Raw genomic sequence first — 18,633 nt, 5'->3', positions numbered from 1 at the left:
TTCTTCTTGCTGGATGGGTTCGGAGCTGACCTCGGCTCCGACTCGGCCACTCTAAAAGCTCGAGAGTTGGTTCCGCCGGCTCGAGGCTCCCCTTATATCCCACAATGCTAGGCGAGAGTTACCTCAGATCTCATTTGTAAGCTAACCCCAGCTTATAATAGTAACAGAATAACTATAACAGAGTCCACCTCCAACAACAGGGAGAAAGAAGGGTGACCTACATCCTGATTCAGGAAATATGCAAAGCAGCATATGCCTAAGTAAAGAGGTGGTAGAAAGAGAGGTCACAATCACAACTCCTCTAGGTCTGTCCAGGCCAGGGGAAGGAGGGTGGGGCCTTAGAAGAAGGCGAGAAGAAGACAACTAACATGGAGCGTTATGGTAAGAACATAACTTCTATATGTTAAGTTGTCTATCTCGCCTTCATTCTTGCTGGATGGGACCGCGTCCCTAGCACCTTGTCCCGGGTGGCCTAACAGAACAGACTCCTGAGAACAGTGGAACCAAAGTTAGCTCTATGCCTAGAAGCTAAATCCAACTTATAATGAGAAATGAAAGTGTGAGGAGTAGCCCAAGTAGCCGCTGCACAAATGGTGTCAATAGGCAGTCTGTCTTGGAAGGCTATGGAAGTAGTCAAAGCTCTGGTGGAAAGGGCTTTAGGTTTGTTAGGAAGCTTTTGGTGTCTAATTTCATAAACAAGGGAAATCAGAGATGTTAGCCATCTAGATAATGATACCTTTGAAACTGAAAGTCCCTTCCTGCCTTCTGCATAGGAGACAAACAGTTGGTCAGATTTTCTGAATTGTTTTGTTCTATCCAAATAGTACCTTAACTGACGATGAACATCTAGCCAGTGTAATTTTTGTTCAGACCTATTGGAATATTCTGGAAAAAACACAGGGAGGTCAATGCTTTGATTTAGGTTAGACGTCGAGGCTACCTTAGGCAAAAAGGACGGGTTGGTTCGTAAGGATACCCTGTCCTTATGGAACAACAGATAAGGAGGTCGACAGCTGAGTGCATGAAGTTCCGAAACTCTTCTAGCTGAAGTAATGGCTACCAGAAAAAGAGTTTTCCATGATAGCAATTTTAAAGAACAGGAAGCTGCAGGTTCGAAAGGGGGAAGAATCAAAGAAGTAAGAACTAAATTTAGGTCCCAAGGAGAAGGAGGATTTCTTATAGGAGGTCTGAGAAGAAAAACTCCTTTCAAAAAGGCTTTGCAAAGCTTGTGGGACATTAAGGCAGACTCAAATACCCCCATGAAAGTTACAAATAGCTGCCAATTGAACTTTAAGAGTAGAAGGAGATGAACCTGCATGGAAGAGTTCAGCTAGAAAATCAAGGACTATTTGGATGGAAGCAGTGAAAGGATCTATGTCCCTTCCTTGAGCCCAATATGTGAAGCGTTTCCACTTACTCAAATAAATCTTCCGAGTGGAAGATTTATGGGAAGCTATCAAAATATCTCGAACGGAGTGAGATAATTGAGGAAGCCTGGCTAAGGTTGGAACTGGAGGAACCAAGCAGTGAGGTTCAGAGAGGGGGGGAGCGATGAAACTGACCCGACTGGTGGATCAAAAGATCTGGAACTAGGTCCAGATGCCAAGGTCGCTCAATAGAAATTGATGTAGAAAGGGGAACCACACCTGTCGAGGCCAGTAAGGAGCAATGAGGATCAACGAGGCCTTCTGAGCGATAGCTTTCTGTATCACTTGCGAGATTAGTGGGAAGGAGGAAATGCATACAGAAGTCCCGGGGCCAAACTTGGACTAGAGCGTCTCTGCTGGGTTGGCCTGGTAAAGGGAATAGAGTGAAATAATCTCTGCACTTGCTGTTTTGGGGAGTAGCAAAAGATCGCAGCAAGGCTGACCCCACTTGAGAAAAATTTCTCTCACAACAGAGTCTTTCAGAGACCACTCGTGAGGCATGAGGATAGCTCTGCTCAACTTGTCCGCGATTTGATTGGACTTCCGGGGATGTGCGTTGCTATCAGAAACCGCTGAGAAGAAATCGCCCATTGCCACAATCTGAGTGCTTCTCGACACAGGGGGTAGGACCTGGTTCCGCCTTGTTTGTTGATGTACCACACTACAGACATATTGTCTGTCTGGATTGCAATCGTTCCTAAGGGAAGAGAGTCTTGAAGGGCTTGCAACGCTAAAAGCACTGCTCTCATCTCCAGAACATTTATATGCAAGTGGCATTCGTCTGGTTGCCATGTGCCCTGGACCGTCCTGCCCTGATAATGCCCCCCCCACCCGATCAGGGAGGCGTCCGTTGTCAGAGAAGCAACCGGAGGGGAGGAACAAAGGGACTTCCCAAGCAGAGCTGAGGAAGACATACACCACATGAGATGATTTCTGCGCCTGCGTGATCATAATGGTGTGGGACATTGGAAGTTGCTGGTATGACCATTGTGTAAAGAGCATCCATTGAAGGATTCGCATGTGGAATCTGGCTAATGGAAGCAGAGTTATGGGCGGCGCCATAATTCCCAACACTTTCAGAACTAACCTGGCTTTGATTCTGTTGTTGTTGAAAAGGAGTGAGACCAGTTTGTGTATGTCTGTTATTCTCTGATCTGTTAGTCTACAGACATGTCTACTGTGTCTAGATTTGCGCCTATGAAGGTAATAGTACGACAAGGCGACAAAACAGACTTTTCGCAATTTATTGAATTGCCTAAGTTTTGACAAATGCGAAAAGTGTAATCCCTGGCCTTCAGAAGGAGATGCTTGGTGGGAGCTGTGAGGAGCCAGTCATCCAAATATGGAAACACCTGGAATCCTTGTCGTCTCAGGTGAGAAGCTACCACTGCCATGCATTTGGTAAACACCGGGGCAGTGGTGAGACCAAAGGGCAGGGCCCTGAATTGAAAATGACTGGTTCCCAGCCTGAAGCGGAGGAATCTTCTGGGCGTCTGTTCATTTTATGTGATAGTACGCATCCTGAAGGTCTATAGAGCACATCCAGTTTCCTTTTCCCAATAGGGAAGGATGGACTGCAGCGTGACCATCTGAAATCTTGTTTTCTTGACTGATCTGTTCAAGATACTGAGATCCAAAATTGGTCTCCAGTCCCTGTTTTCTTTGGAACTAAAAAGAACCTTGAGTAGATTCGGATCCTTGCTGGTCTGCTGGAACTGGCTAAATTGCTCTTTTCGCAAGCAGCTTTGAAATTTCCAAAACCGCTAGATCCCTTTGAGCGGGTGGAACATCTGGAAGGGATTTTTGATTGATTTGGAATGCGAAGAAAGGGAATAGAATAGCCTTGAAATGACGGACTGTACCCACTTGTCTTGAACCAGGGATAGCCAGGCTCCTGGGTCCAGTGACAATCTCCCCCCGACTGCCTCCGAAGGTGGGCAGCCGGGCAACACCTCAGGGATGCTGAAAGGGCTTGTCAGAGAAACTTCTCGATTGCCCTGGTTCTCTGAGCCCCTGCCTCGAGGCGGCGTCTACCATTGTTATTCCGCCTCTGCCTCTGGCGGGAACCGACTCTGTCGTCAGGCGAAGTCCCTTGAGATTGTTTACGGAACCACATTTTCCCACTTTTCTGGCCTTTGGGGTAAGGCCTAGAAGGAGTAGAAAAAGGGACTCCGACGGCAGAAAGAGTCTTGCCATCAGTCTCGCACCTAGTCAAGGTTTCTTTCACTTGAGGACCAAAGAGAGATGATCCATGAATGGGAATTAGTGAAAGACGTCTTGAAGGGGTCCGCAAAATTGCATAGCCGCATCCTGGCATGCCTACGTAAGGCCACACCTGTCCCTGCGGCCCTGCTCGCTCCATCAGCCGCATAAGAAAGGAGGCATGGAGGAGTTGGTTATGGAGTTCAGGGTAGCCAGCTGAGTGTTCATCTTATCTTGAAAACCCGCAGCTGTAGGGTCCTTCAACATGTCACTCGCTTCTTTGATCAAGTCCCTTTGAAGACGAGTAAAATGACACAGGTAGTTCAGCTTAACGCATAGTAAATGTCGCGAGAACATCCGCTTCCGTACCTGTCCATGGACCTAGATTCCTTGTTAGGTGGATGGACAGGTACTGAAGGATCAGCTAGTTCCTTCTTAGTGGCAGCAGCAACCACCATAGCATCCACAGAAACCCCTTTTGTCAAGAACTGTTTGTCTGCTGGTGCCGTTATGAATTTGGAGGGTCTCCTGGGAGTGGGGTCCACTGAATCAGGAGCCGTCCATGCCTTTAGCTACCACCTGTATGAGGGGTCAAGGGGAGACACCCAGGAGGTGGCAGGGGGAGAGCCAAACCCCACAAGGTACACAGATTCATCCTCCGAAAGGTGTAGGGCTGGCCAATTTCCCTCTGTTTGAGGATTTCCAGAATGTCTGCAAAGGAGACATCTTCAGAAGGGGAACGGGGAACCCTCGGAATCCTCTAAATCTGTGTCAGATGTGATGGACTCAGGTGAGTCAATGTGTTTCCTCTTACACTTCCTCTTCCGAGGGGGCTCCTCTGCCAAATCTGGAGAGGCCTCGGAAGAGGATGAGATCCCACAGGGGTTCCTGAGGAGCTGGCTCTCTGCGGTCCGGGATGAGGGAGTGAGTCGACTTGACCTGAGGCACCGTGAGGAGGCGGACGGAGCCGACTGTGGAGTAGAGCCAGGCTCTAACACACTCCGCATGACCTTGAACGCACCCCTGTCAGGCACAGCCAGAGGTCCCCGCTCAGAGAAGCTGAGAACCTCCCTCAGCACCGACAGTGATGGCTCCGAGGCTGATGTCAGAGCTGAACTCACCAGCGCCGAAGCTCCGAGAGGAAGAGCGGGGTCGGACAAGGGTCCGATGCCACTCACCCCCTCGGAGCCGACGGGGGAAGTCCGGCGCCGAGATTCCTCGAAAGAAGAACTCGGAGCCGACGACGGAGCCGAAGACATCTGTATCGGCTCCGACGCTACCACAGTCTCGGTTCCGACACGCCCCGGCTCCGAGCTCAACGGAGTCAGAGGAGGAACATATTGATGGACAGGGACAGGCATCGACTGATGAGTCGGGCTCTGAAGCATTTGGGCCAGTGCCTCGGACTTAAGAAGTCGACTCACAACCCTCTGAAGGTCATGATCCAACAGCCTCGATGACCTAGAGTAGTGAGATTTATGGCTCCGTTCAGACAGCAGAGGAGATGCTGGAGCCGAATGAACCGAGCCAAGGGATGGTGACCTAGATCTCTTCCTATATGTCGGCTCCGAAGGTCTGGTTGGAGCCGACAAGGGAATTTATAATACCTCGGCTCCAGCCGGAGCCGAGGGAACCACAGAAACTGTAGACTCATCGGCTCCAGCCGATGCAGACGCAGGTTTAGAAGCCTTAGGTCTCGGCTCAGTAGCTGGAGCCGAGGACCTAGAAGCCTTGGAGGGCTTCCCAGAGACAGAAAGGGAATCCTCAGGCTTAAGTAGACCCCTTAGGATCAACTTGTTCTTTCTTTCCTGCAGGACCCTGGGACTGAAGCCGTGGCATACAGCACAGGAGTCCTGCAGGTGCAAAGGCCCCAGGCAGTAGACACAAGAAGTGTGACCGCCTGTCAGAGACATTTTCTGACAGCACGCATCACACTTCTTGAAGCCTGAGACCTTTGTGTCTTTAGACATCCTAGAACAAGAAAGTGTAACCACACACACCCAGTCAGACACACTGATTACACTTCATTCTGAATGATGGGTTCAGAGCCGATCCCTCGCTCCCCTTTCGACGCGCTTGCCAAAGAAGAAAAGTCTTTTATTGGCTTAGCTTTACCATATCCACCACCACACACCACCAGTCCCCCCCCCATCTCTTTGTTTGTCATACATGCACACATGCATATAACATAAACAATTAACTAAGTTTTAGAATGGGGAAGGCCTGAAGTTCTTGTGGGAAGAAAGCGATTTTATGAAAAAAAGGGTAGAAATCCACTAAACTAAGGGAAAAGTAGTTAAACTTGGTTTAAGTATCCTAAATTACTGAAAATACACTTACCAAGAAGCCGGTGAAAACCAACACCTCGATGCTGTAGCGGCGAGATCTGAGGTAACTCTCGCCTAGCATTGTGGGATATAAGGGGGGAACCAACTCGAGCTTTTAGAGTGGCCGAGTCGGAGCCGAGGTCGGCTCCGAACCCATCCAGCAAGAATGAAGGCGAGATAGACAACTTAACATCAAACTTTAGGAACAAAAGAAGGATTTGGTCTGAGGGATACCCTGTCTGTATGAAAAACCAAGTACGGGGGTTTCACTGACAAAGCTTGAAGTTCTGAAACCCTTCTGGCTGAAGTAATCGCCACTAGAAAGGCTGTCTTCCATGATAGAAACTTTAGATCACAGGTAGCTGCCGGTTCAAAGGGAAAAGAAGTCAAGGCACGCAACACTATATCGAGATCCCATGGAGGTGCAGGATGAGAAATCAGAGGTCTTAATAGAGCAGCACCTTTCAAGAAGGTCTTACACAATCTGTTGCTCATTAAAGGTGGGTCTATGGATTCATGAAAATTAGAAATTGCTGCCAATTGTACTTTGATGGTAGAAACTGAAGAGCCTTGATTGAAAAGAGAGGTCAGGAATTTTAGTACTTCTGCCACGGGAGTAGAAATGGGGTCCAGGCCCCGGAGTTGAGCCCAAATAGCAAACCTTTTCCATTTGGTAGAATACAGTTTCTTAGTAGCAGACTTGTGGGCTGAAGATAATATGTGCACAACATCTGGATCCAGTGTATGACTCCTGACTATCGTCGGAAGAGGAGGAGCCAGGCAGTCAATTTTAAGGTGTGTAGGGATTGGTGTAATAGTCCCGACTGATGAATCAGTAGGTCTGGGACCTGGTCCAGGAACCATGGACCTTCCAGAGCATGTTTCCGAAGATAGGGAAACCACACTTGACGAGGCCAGTAAGGAGCAATTAAGATCATCTTGCTCCCTAAGAGAGATGCCTTTTGAATCACCCTGGGGAGGAGAGGAACTGGAGGGAAGGCATAAAGCAGGCCGGTGGGCCAAGGATGGACTAATGTGTCCATGGGGCTCTTCCCGAGCCGGGTTAGGGAGAAAAATTCTTTGCACTTCGCATTCAGAGGAGTCGCAAAGAGGTCGCAACACGGAACTCCCCATTCGCTGAAAATCTGCCTTGTAACTGTCATGTTCAGAGACCATTCGTGAGGAGAGAGGATGGTTCTGCTCAACCTGTCGGCTATGACATTGGACTTGCCCGGTATGTGAGTAGCCACTAGGAAGCGTTTGGTCGAGACTGCCCATTCCCAAACTCTCATGGCTTCTCTGCAAAGAGGATAGGATCTGGTCCCTCCCTGTTTGTTCAGGTACCAGACAACTGACATGTTGTCTGAGTGAACAACAATTATGCCCTGAGGGAGATAATCGTGAAGGGATTGAAGGGACAGGAGTACTGCCCTCATTTCTAGGATGTTGATGTGAAGAGGGGTCTCTTCCGGGTGCCATTTGCCTTGGACTGACCTGCCCAGGGAATGCCCCCCCCACCCCATCTGGGAGGCGTCCGTGGTCAAAGTGGCCACTGGAGGAGGAAGAACAAAGGGTCGTCCCTGATCCAAATTGGAGGACACTAGCCACCAGCGAAGGTCCCGTTTGCAAGATTCCGTGATCCATATGAGGTGATTGAGAGGGAGTTCCTGAAAGGACCACTGAGTTGAAAGAAGCCACTGGAGGATTCTCATGTGCAACCTTGCCAAGGGAACTAGCAGAACCGTGGCAGACATGGATCCCAATAGCTGCAGGACCATTCTGGCTGGGGCTTTGGACCTGGGGAGTAAGGCTCGAACTTGATTTTGAATGGTTTGAATTCTGTCTGTAGGTAGATAGACCCGCATCTGGTTTGAATCTATCTCTACCCCTATGAATCTTATTCTTTGAGATGGCCGCAACACAGACTTTGGCCAATTGAAGGTGATTCCAAGGGAATTGCCCAGTGATATAGTGGCTTGTAGGCTCCGCAGAAGTAGATGCTTGGAGGTGGCAGTTAGGAGCCAGTCGTCTAGGTACAGAAACACCTGGAATCCTAGACTTCTCAGGTGAGCAGTCACTACTGCCAAGCATTTGGTGAACACCCTGGGGGCTGTGGTGAGACCAAAGGGCAGCGCACGGAACTGAAAATGACTGCCTCCTAGGCTGAAGCGCAGATGTCTCCTGGACGTTTGATGTATTCTGATATGATAATACGCGTCCTTGAGATCTATGGAGCACATCCAAACACCCTTCTCCAACAATGGGAGAATGGTTTGTAGAGTGACCATTCGGAACTTGGACTTCCTGACTGAATGGTTTAGGATGCTTAGGTCCAAAATGGGCCTCAAGTCCCCGGTCTTTTTTGGCACCAAAAAGAATCTTGAGTAAGTCCCTAATCCGATCTGGTCTGCGGGGACCGGTTGGATGACTCCTTTTTGCAGCAGCTTTGAAATTTCTGAGGCTGCGGTATCCCGTTGACTGGATGACGGGTCCGGGATTTTTTTGGACTGAGGGGAGAGAGAATGGGATGGAGTAACCTCGGCGATAATCCGAAGCACCCATCGGTCCTGAGTGATCCCTTCCCAGGCCTTCAGGTGCTTGGAACGACCCCGACTGGCTCGGAGCAGCACAGCCGGGCAATCCCTCAGGGACTATGAAAGGCTGAAGAGCCACGAAAGGACTCGCGATCTCCAGTGTTGCGAGGGCCGCTGCCGCCTCTGGGACGGCGTCTTCGGATGAATTTCCCCTCCTCTGCCTCTGGAGGGGAATCTTCCTGCTGAGAGGGTAAGACTTCTGAGATCTACGGAACCACATCTTCCCTCCTCTTTAGCCTTGGGATAAGGCCGAAGGGAGTGGAAAATCGTGCCCCACGGCAGTCAGAGTCTTACCCTCCTGTTCACAGCGGGTAAGTGTGTCTTTACCTTGGGTCCAAACAGGAGGACCCATCAAAGGCGTCGGCAAGTGAAGACTTAAAGGCCTCCGCGAAATGACACAGGCGGAGCCAGGCTTGTCTCCGTGAGCAATGCCTGTACCTGCGCTCTACTCGCCCCTTCGGCCGCATGAAATGAGCCTCATGGACGAGTTCGAAATGGACGACATTGTAGCCAGCTGAGATCCAACCGTCTGGGCCAGCTCCTCAGGCAGGTTACCCAAGAGGGTATCGGATAGCTCCTTAATCAGATCCCTCTGAAATCTCGTAAAGTCGCCAGGTAGTTCAAAGACCTCAGTGTAAAGGCCGCTGAACTAAGGGTGCGCTTACCGTACCGATCCATGCTCCTAGACTCCTTATTAGGAGGATGGACGGACGTAGAAGCCTCTGCTACATCTTGCTGGGTAGCAGATGCCACCACCATAGCATCTACAGCCACACCTTTCGTAAGGAACTCTCTATCCGGGGCGAGAGAAATTTGTTCGGACGGCGGGCACCAGTTCCACAGAGTCTGGGTGTTCCCACGCCTTGACAGATCAAATCCAAGAGCTCGTCGGGGCGGAGACACCCAGGAGGCGGAGGGCTGAGCCCCGAAGGCCTTCAGGAACACCGACTCATCAGCAGAGGGAGGTTTGGACTGCCAGCCGCCTCGTTGTTTTAGGGCTTCTAGGATGTCTGCAAAGGAGACATCATCCGAGGACGACTTGGGGACCCCTCTGCATCATCGAGATCAGTGTCAGATGTCAAAGACTCGTCAGGAGTCAACGTGCTTCCTCTTGCACGTTCTCTTCCTGGGAGGTTCCTCAAAGAGGCTTCAGAAGGACCTCCAGGAGGGAGAAACCCCAGCGGGGTAACCTGAGGCCCAGGGGCTCCGCTGTCTACGGACAGGGGGACTGCGAATGATCCAGTCTCCAAATGTAGGGAAGGAGCTGGGGAAACTGTGGAGGTAGCCAAGGAAGATTTGGCTAAAGCACTCCTCATAGCCCTGAAGGCAGGACCACCAGAATCCTGGGAGGGTCCCCCCTCCGTGGCCACGACAGTGGACGGTACTCCCGCCGCCGATGCACCAAGAGGGAGACTTGGGACCGAAAGCATCAATCCCAAAGCCTCCCCCCCAGGGCCGAAGGAAGAAGTCCGTGCACTGAACTCCGACCCAAGAGCCGGAGTAGGGTCGGGCCCGACCCTAACACCTCCACTGGTTCCACCAGCACCTGCTCCAATGGTGCCGAAGCTGTTGGAGGAGGAAATACAGTAGGGGGGTGGACCATCGGCTCCGAAACCAAATGGGTTGGAGCCGAAACCATCTTTTGAAACACCGGAGACTGGAAGAGTCGAAGGAGCACCCTGTCGATGTCCGAATCCGACATCTTGGATGATCTCGAGGATACCGATCGGGCCCAAACCGACTTCTCCATCGGCTCCGAAGGGCTCGGGGACCGGCTCCAAAATGACTCAACAATTATCGGCTCCGAGGAAACTTTTAAGGAAATTTCCCTCGGTGCCGATAAGGACTTCGGCTCTGAGGGGGAAGAGTCTGAGCCGATGACCCTTATCGGCTCCAATATCAGTGGAGCCGATGAGGGTGACCCGCCTCTCGATGCCCCAGACCTCGGCTCCGAAACCAGAGGGGTCGAGGCTGGAGGCATCGAGGCAGACCGTTCCGACCTCGGCTCCGAAGTCCGTGGAGCCGATGGAGAAGTCTGCTTAGTCTTCTTAGCGGTCGGTTCCGACTGACTGGTCGGAGCCGACGCTTTCCTCTTTTTAGAAGGAGACGGAGAGGAAGATAAAGCCTCCTCGAAGGAAGGCTTGATTAATCCTTTGAGGATTAATTTGTTTTTCCTCTCCTGGAGGACTCTGGAAGAAAACGCATGGCATACGCTGCACGATTCTTGCAGATGTTTTGCACCTAGACAATAGACGCACGAGGAGTGGTCGTCCGTAATGGACATTTTGAAGCCACACCTTGTGCACTTTTTAAACCCGGAGGGTTTATGCTCTTTAGACATAATCAGGCTAAAATAGATAACCACAAGTAAACAGCAAAAGGTTTGACACACAAGAATCAAAATATATATGCCACTGGATTAGCGTTAAATATTTAAACTAAGGAACTTTTTTTTTTTTTTTTTTTTACACACAAGATTGAAAAGAGAAAGGGAGAAAAGGAGGGTCAAGACCCTCTAACTTAAACGGGTACTTGACCCACACACAACTACTAAGGCAGCAGTAACCACAGGGGAAGGCCCCTCGGGAACCTTCTCTGACAGGAAAAAACACGAAAATTTTAACCAATTTCCACAAAAAACACTCGTACACAAAGAATAGCCGTTAAAACAGCTTTTGGTTTTAAATGAAGCAAATACTGACAGGAAAAAAGCCTAATAATAGTACTTAGCCCAGCCAATGTTGAGACCACGTCCAAGCTCTGTAAGCGGCAAACGAGATCTGGGGGATTAGTGGTGGTGCATCCTGGGATAAAGATAGCTCAGCCAATTAGAGGCCTCGCTCTATAGCATAAGCGTGCCGAGTCGGAGCCGAGGGATCGGCTCCGAACCCATCAGTCAGAATGTAGGTGAGATAGGATCACATAACATCAAATAGTCAAAACACAAGACAATACTTTTTACTACACAGTGCTAGTCAAGAGTTCAGAGATCACAGAGAAATACTTAAAATAATTCATTAGTACAGTTCTGACATCACAGAAAAACACAGTCTAATCTTTCTAGTTTCTAGCTACTTCTAAGAGAAAACACAAGTCTAAGACAAACTTACATACAGAGCAAAGGCAGAGTGCTGATGAGTTGAATGGTCAAGACAAAAATGCTTAATGCTCTCTGATTCTCTCTGTTTTTAAAATCACATTCCTGGTTCACATTACATCACTCTTCACACTTCCCTGGGTTCCCAGGCTAACAAACTACATTAACATTCTTAACCTCTGGGCAGAAACCAGAGCAATAAAGGACATTTATGCATGCAAATTAGGGCTATTAACTCTGGCCTTAAAACAATAGGCAGGATGCCTCACTCTAGACGTACTGGCTCCGAGTTTTAACATGAAAGGATCACAACATGCTTTACTTGGTCACAACATGCTTTACTTGGTCAGTAGAGTGCACTGCTACATTTTTTTCCAATTCTACATGTAACACTATTTTTACCATTTAAGACAACAAGCCTGTGGTTTACATTAATATTTACAGATGACAGAATTATCTACAAAATTCTATCTGGCTAGGCTGGCAGCCTTCACCCAATCTTCACAGTATAAATGTAACTTTGTGAATAAATGTAAATATAAATGTAACTAATGTGTTTGACTGGCACTTAATATAATGCAATGTAAGCAAATTGATCTTTTCTCCCCAGGCCTCCACTGAAAATGGTTATTACCGACTCAGACTTTCCCGGTAAAGAAAGACAAATAAATACCTGCAACTGCCACAACAAGCAAGACCTTGTTTTCCGGTGACTTTGAAACGGACGAAGCTGGTACTCAGGCACAGAGTACACAGGACTGCTGCACTCCGTTTGCCATGTCTATACTCAGGCACAGAGTACACAGGACTGCTGCACTCCGTTTGCCATGTCTATACTCAGGCACAGAGTACATAGGACTGCTGCACTCCGTTTGCCATGTCTATACTCAGGCACAGAGTACATAGGACTGCTGCACTCCGTTTGCCATGTCTATACTCAGGCACAGAGTACATAGGACTGCTGCACTCCGTTTGCCATGTCTATACTCAGGCACAGAGTACACAGGACTGCTGCACTCCGTTTGCCATGTCTATACTCAGGCACAGAGTACACAGGACTGCTGCACTCCGTTTGCCATGTCTATACTCAGGCACAGAGTACATAGGACTGCTGCACTCCGTTTGCCATGTCTATACTCAGGCACAGAGTACATAGGACTGCTGCACTCCGTTTGCCATGTCTATACTCAGGCACAGAGTACATAGGACTGCTGCACTCCGTTTGCCATGTCTATACTCAGGCACAGAGTACATAGGACTGCTGCACTCCGTTTGCCATGTCTATACTCAGGCACAGAGTACATAGGACTGCTGCACTCCGTTTGCCATGTCTATACTCAGGCACAGAGTACATAGGACTGCTGCACTCCGTTTGCCATGTCTATACTCAGGCACAGAGTACACAGGACTGCTGCACTCCGTTTGCCATGTCTATACTCAGGCACAGAGTACATAGGACTGCTGCACTCCGTTTGCCATGTCTATACTCAGGCACAGAGTACATAGGGACTGCTGCACTCCGTTTGCCATGTCTATACTCAGGCACAGAGTACATAGGACTGCTGCACTCCGTTTGCCATGTCTATACTCAGGCACAGAGTACATAGGACTGCTGCACTCCGTTTGCCATGTCTATACTCAGGCACAGAGTACATAGGACTGCTGCACTCCGTTTGCCATGTCTATACTCAGGCACAGAGTACATAGGACTGCTGCACTCCGTTTGCCATGTCTATACTCAGGCACAGAGTACATAGGACTGCTGCACTCCGTTTGCCATGTCTATACTCAGGCACAGAGTACATAGGACTGCTGCACTCCGTTTGCCATGTCTATACTCAGGCACAGAGTACATAGGACTGCTGCACTCCGTTTGCCATGTCTATACTCAGGCACAGAGTACATAGGACTGCTGCACTCCGTTTGCCATGTCTATACTCAGGCACAGAGTACATAGGACTGCTGCACTCCGTTTGCCATGTCTATACTCAGGCACAGAGTACATAGGACTGCTGCACTCCGTTTGCCATGTCTATACTCAGGCACAGAGTACATAGGACTGCTGCACTCCGTTTGCCATGTCTATACTCAGGCACAGAGTACATAGGACTGCTGCACTCCGTTTGCCATGTCTATACTCAGGCACAGAGTACATAGGACTGCTGCACTCCGTTTGCCATGTCTATACTCAGGCACAGAGTACATGGGACTGCTGCACTCCGTTTGCCATGTCTATACTCAGGGACAGAGTACATAGGACTGCTGCACTCCGCTTGCCATGTCTATACTCAGGCACAGAGTACATAGGACTGCTGCACTCCGTTTGCCATGTCTATACTCAGGCACAGAGTACACAGGACTGCTGCGCTCCGTTTGCCATGTCTATACTCAGGCACAGAGTACATAGGACTGCTGCGCTCCGTTTGCCATGTCTATACTCAGGCACAGAGTACATAGGACTGCTGCACTCCGTTTGCCATGTCTATACTCAGGCACAGAGTACATAGGACTGCTGCACTCCGTTTGCCATGTCTATACTCAGGCACAGAGTACATAGGACTGCTGCACTCCGTTTGCATGTCTATACTCAGGCACAGAGTACATAGGACTGCTGCTCCGCGCTTGCCATGTCTATACTCAGGCACAGAGTACATAGGACTGCTGCACTCCGTTTGCCATGTCTATACTCAGGCACAGAGTACATAGGACTGCTGCACTCCGTTTGCCATGTCTATACTCAGGCACAGAGTACATAGGACTGCTGCACTCCGTTTGCCATGTCTATACTCAGGCACAGAGTACATAGGACTGCTGCACTCCGTTTGCCATGTCTATACTCAGGCACAGAGTACATAGGACTGCTGCACTCCGTTTGCCATGTCTATACTCAGGCACAGAGTACATAGGACTGCTGCACTCCGTTTGCCATGTCTATACTCAGGCACAGAGTACATAGGACTGCTGCACTCCGTTTGCCATGTCTATACTCAGGCACAGAGTACATAGGACTGCTGCACTCCGTTTGCCATGTCTATACTCAGGCACAGAGTACATAGGACTGCTGCACTCCGTTTGCCATGTCTATACTCAGGCACAGAGTACATAGGACTGCTGCACTCCGTTTGCCATGTCTATACTCAGGCACAGAGTACATAGGACTGCTGCACTCCGTTTGCCATGTCTATACTCAGGCACAGAGTACATAGGACTGCTGCACTCCGTTTGCCATGTCTATACTCAGGCACAGAGTACATAGGACTGCTGCACTCCGTTTGCCATGTCTATACTCAGGCACAGAGTACATAGGACTGCTGCACTCCGTTTGCCATGTCTATACTCAGGCACAGAGTACATAGGACTGCTGCACTCCGTTTGCCATGTCTATACTCAGGCACAGAGTACACAGGACTGCTGCACTCCGTTTGCCATGTCTATACTCAGGCACAGAGTACATAGGACTGCTGCACTCCGTTTGCCATGTCTATACTCAGGCACAGAGTACACAGGACTGCTGCACTCCGGTTGCCATGTCTATACTCAGGCACAGAGTACATAGGACTGCTGCACTCCGTTTGCCATGTCTATACTCAGGCACAGAGTACATAGGACTGCTGCACTCCGTTTGCCATGTCTATACTCAGGCACAGAGTACATAGGACTGCTGCACTCCGTTTGCCATGTCTATACTCAGGCACAGAGTACATAGGACTGCTGCACTCCGTTTGCCATGTCTATACTCAGGCACAGAGTACATAGGACTGCTGCACTCCGTTTGCCATGTCTATACTCAGGCACAGAGTACATAGGACTGCTGCACTCCGTTTGCCATGTCTATACTCAGGCACAGAGTACATAGGACTGCTGCACTCCGTTTGCCATGTCTATCCTAACCAGAAGATGCATTCATGACTTAACATGTTTAACAGTGAGCATGGAAGGGGGATTTAGAAACACCATCACAGCCACTGGTGTTGTACAAAAGGACTGGATTTTAAATATACGTGAATTCACTTCGGACTACAAAACAGTTTTTTAAAAAGGTTAAGGAGACAAAGACATCAAGTTAACTGTGGGGTATAAAAGATTAAAGTCAAAATGTTTCAACTTCATTTTATCATTTTTTGAAGTGGGTATGGTTCCATGTTACATCTTAAAATGGAATTCACTTTCTTAGTGCAATTACTCAGCTACATAAACTAAAAAATCCACAACACAGAAGTTAACAAAAAACAGTGACTTACGTGGGGTCATTGGCCAAATTTAAGAACAGGCACACATTGTCCATTGAACCATTCTCCTCAAAGTCCGATTTGAAGAAACGCGCAGTCTCCATATTAACCTGTAAACAATACCTGATCGTCAAATACAGTGGAGAAAACTTTGCTTCCTTAACAGTTATTTCAGAACAATGCAGTTTTAAAAAGTACAGTGTCTCAGTCTAGTTCTCAATTACCATCATCTAAAATTCGACAATAAAATGAAAGACATTTATAAAATACAGATACCTATACTAAACATTTATTCAGGTAACATGTTTCTACATCAGCTTTAGCTCTCACTCAGCATTATTCAGGTAATGCGTTTCTGTCACCTTTAGCTGTTACTTAGCATTATTCAGGTAATACGTTTCTACTTCAGCTTTAGCAGTTACTCAATTATTCAGGAAATACGTTTCTATGTCAGCTTTAGCTGTTACTCAGCATTATTCAGGTAATACGTTTGTGTCCGCTTTAGCTCTCATGCAGCATTATTCAGGTAATACGTTTCTATGTCAGCTTTAGCTGTCACTCAGCATTATTCAGGTAATACGTTTCTATGTCAGCTTTAGCTGTCACTCAGCATTATTCAGGTAATATGTTTGTGTGTCAGCTTTAGCTCTCATACAGCATTATTCAGGTAATACGTTTCTACGTCTGCTGTAGCTGTTACTCAGCATTATTCAGGTAATCTGTTTCTACGTCAGCTTTAGCTCTCACTCAGCATTATTCAGGTAACACGTTTCTATGTCAGCTTTAGCTGTTACTCAGCATTATTCAGGTAACAGGTTTCTACGTCAACTTTAGCGGTTACCTAGCATTATTCAGGTAATATGTTTCTACATCAACTTTAGCCATTACACAGCATTATTCAGGTAATGTGTTTCTACGTCAGCTTTAGCTGTTACTCAGCATTATTCGGGTAATATGTTTGTGTCAGCTTTAGCTCTCACTCGGCATTATTCAGGTAACACGTTTCTACGTCAGCTTTAGCGGTTACTTAGCATTATTCAGGTAATAAGTTTCTACGTCAGCTTTAGCTGTTACTCAGCATTTTTCACGTAAAGCTTTCTGCGTCAGCTTTAGCCGTTACTCAGCAATATCCAGGTAATGTGTTTCTACATCAGCTTTAGCCATTACTCAGCATTATTCAGGTAATACGTTTCTACGTCCGCTTTAGCTCTGTCAGCATTATTCAGGTAACACGTTTCTACGTCAGCTTTAGCAGTTACTCAGCATTACTCAGGTAAATACGTTTCTATGTCAGCTTTAGCTCTTAATTTCTGTACTCCATTTTATCCTTCTGTCCCTGATTATTAGAGTCCAGCTATTCGCCTCTGTATTCAGTATGTGCCTCTCAAATACACTGGGGACTCTAGGTCTTTACCTGTTCCCTGCTATCCTCGGTGCAGTGCAACGCTTTGAGGTACCTGTAACATATTAATACCCACACTGCTGTACCATACAAAAGGGTTCCATGAGCTAAGCATGGTCAATAATTGCACTCTATTCCCTGAGAAGGGAGACCACATCATAAGCTGTTCAACCCAACTGGCTTGTCCCCCATACATAAATCTGAAGCATCACATGATCTCGTCCTTACAGTCAGCGTGTGGGAGAGGAGGCCAGAAGCAGTTCATTCTCTTCCCCCAGCATACCTTCTGGTGCACAGGAAAAATATGGGACCTTGGATATACCTTCAGTTATTGAAAACCCATAATGTCAAACGTTATTTCCTCGAGATGAAAATAACAAAAATGAAAATCCCGAACAGCGTTGTTTTTTCCCCAAGGCAAGTAAGCACTTGCCCAAAACTACACAACACACCGTACTATCTGAAACCCACCTAAGTGGACGTCTGCTCCCCACACCCCTCAACTATATATACCAACTTGGGATTACACTACAGTAGGGAAAAAGGCATAATTCCCCGCATTGGGCAGGTGCTGACTCGGGATTTTCGTCTCAAAAAAAAATAAACATTATGGGTTTTAGGTAAGTGAAAGTAGACCAGTGACCTTACATCACCCGTGACACAAAAAGATGCAGGTCTTCACTTTAATTGGCCATTAATTTTGTACTCGGTGTCTCCCCGTTTTCTTCACCTTAAATTGCAGCCCTCCATTACAATAATTTGCAGACACAGTACAGTAGAAAAGTAGTGAATTTTAATGCCACCCTTGACCTTAAATAGCTAACTTGGCAGACTGTACAGCAGGCAATACTGATCACCATGTAAAAGACAACAGTATGAGATTGAAACCAGCAGACAGCGATCGCATTTCTTCCCGTAATTGTTGGTAATTTATTTTTCCCAAGACTGTGCATACGGTTTCAGTACTGGGGTTTCACTAGAAAATTAGGATTCTGATCAGACACCAGCTATCCCAGACTCTTCAGTCTGACAGCTCTGCCGCCTCTACCCACAACACCTTGCGTTCTCATACTCTCTCCTCAGACTTGAGTTTGCCCATATGACAACCCAACGAAATAACAAAAAATCTATACATGCTAATAAAATTAGCAAGGAAAAGTAGAGGGCAACAAAGACCATTAAGAGACAGCTTAAAGGCATGCTTGCAAGGCCAATCAGGAGCACTTTGCTAAACATTGGCAATTTGGAAGGGGCATTAAGGGATGGATGGTTGAACTGCATAGAAGACAACACGGCTTTGTTGCTATGGTAAGTACATAACTTTCATATCTGATGTTGCCTTTTGCGTCCAACTT

General features: G+C 47.9%; 1 protein-coding gene across 1 annotated transcript in view; it reads right to left on the bottom strand.

Annotated features, from left to right (window-relative positions):
- Positions 1–18,633, bottom strand: part of LOC122811222 (V-type proton ATPase subunit B, brain isoform) — a 1,846,974-nt gene that overhangs the window by 690,064 nt on the left and 1,138,277 nt on the right. The window contains exon 11 of the mRNA XM_044082914.1: positions 15,889–15,986. Coding sequence (XP_043938849.1) covers positions 15,889–15,986 — 98 coding nt within the window. The remainder of the gene's footprint in view (positions 1–15,888; positions 15,987–18,633) is intronic.

This window comes from Protopterus annectens, chromosome 9.part0 (genome assembly GCF_019279795.1).
Source record: "Protopterus annectens isolate FY-2018-M chromosome 9.part0, PAN1.0, whole genome shotgun sequence".
Lineage (NCBI taxonomy): Eukaryota > Metazoa > Chordata > Ceratodontiformes > Protopteridae > Protopterus > Protopterus annectens.
The sequence above is the reverse complement of the archived record's forward strand: the minus strand, read 5'-3'. Positions and strand labels throughout refer to the sequence as shown.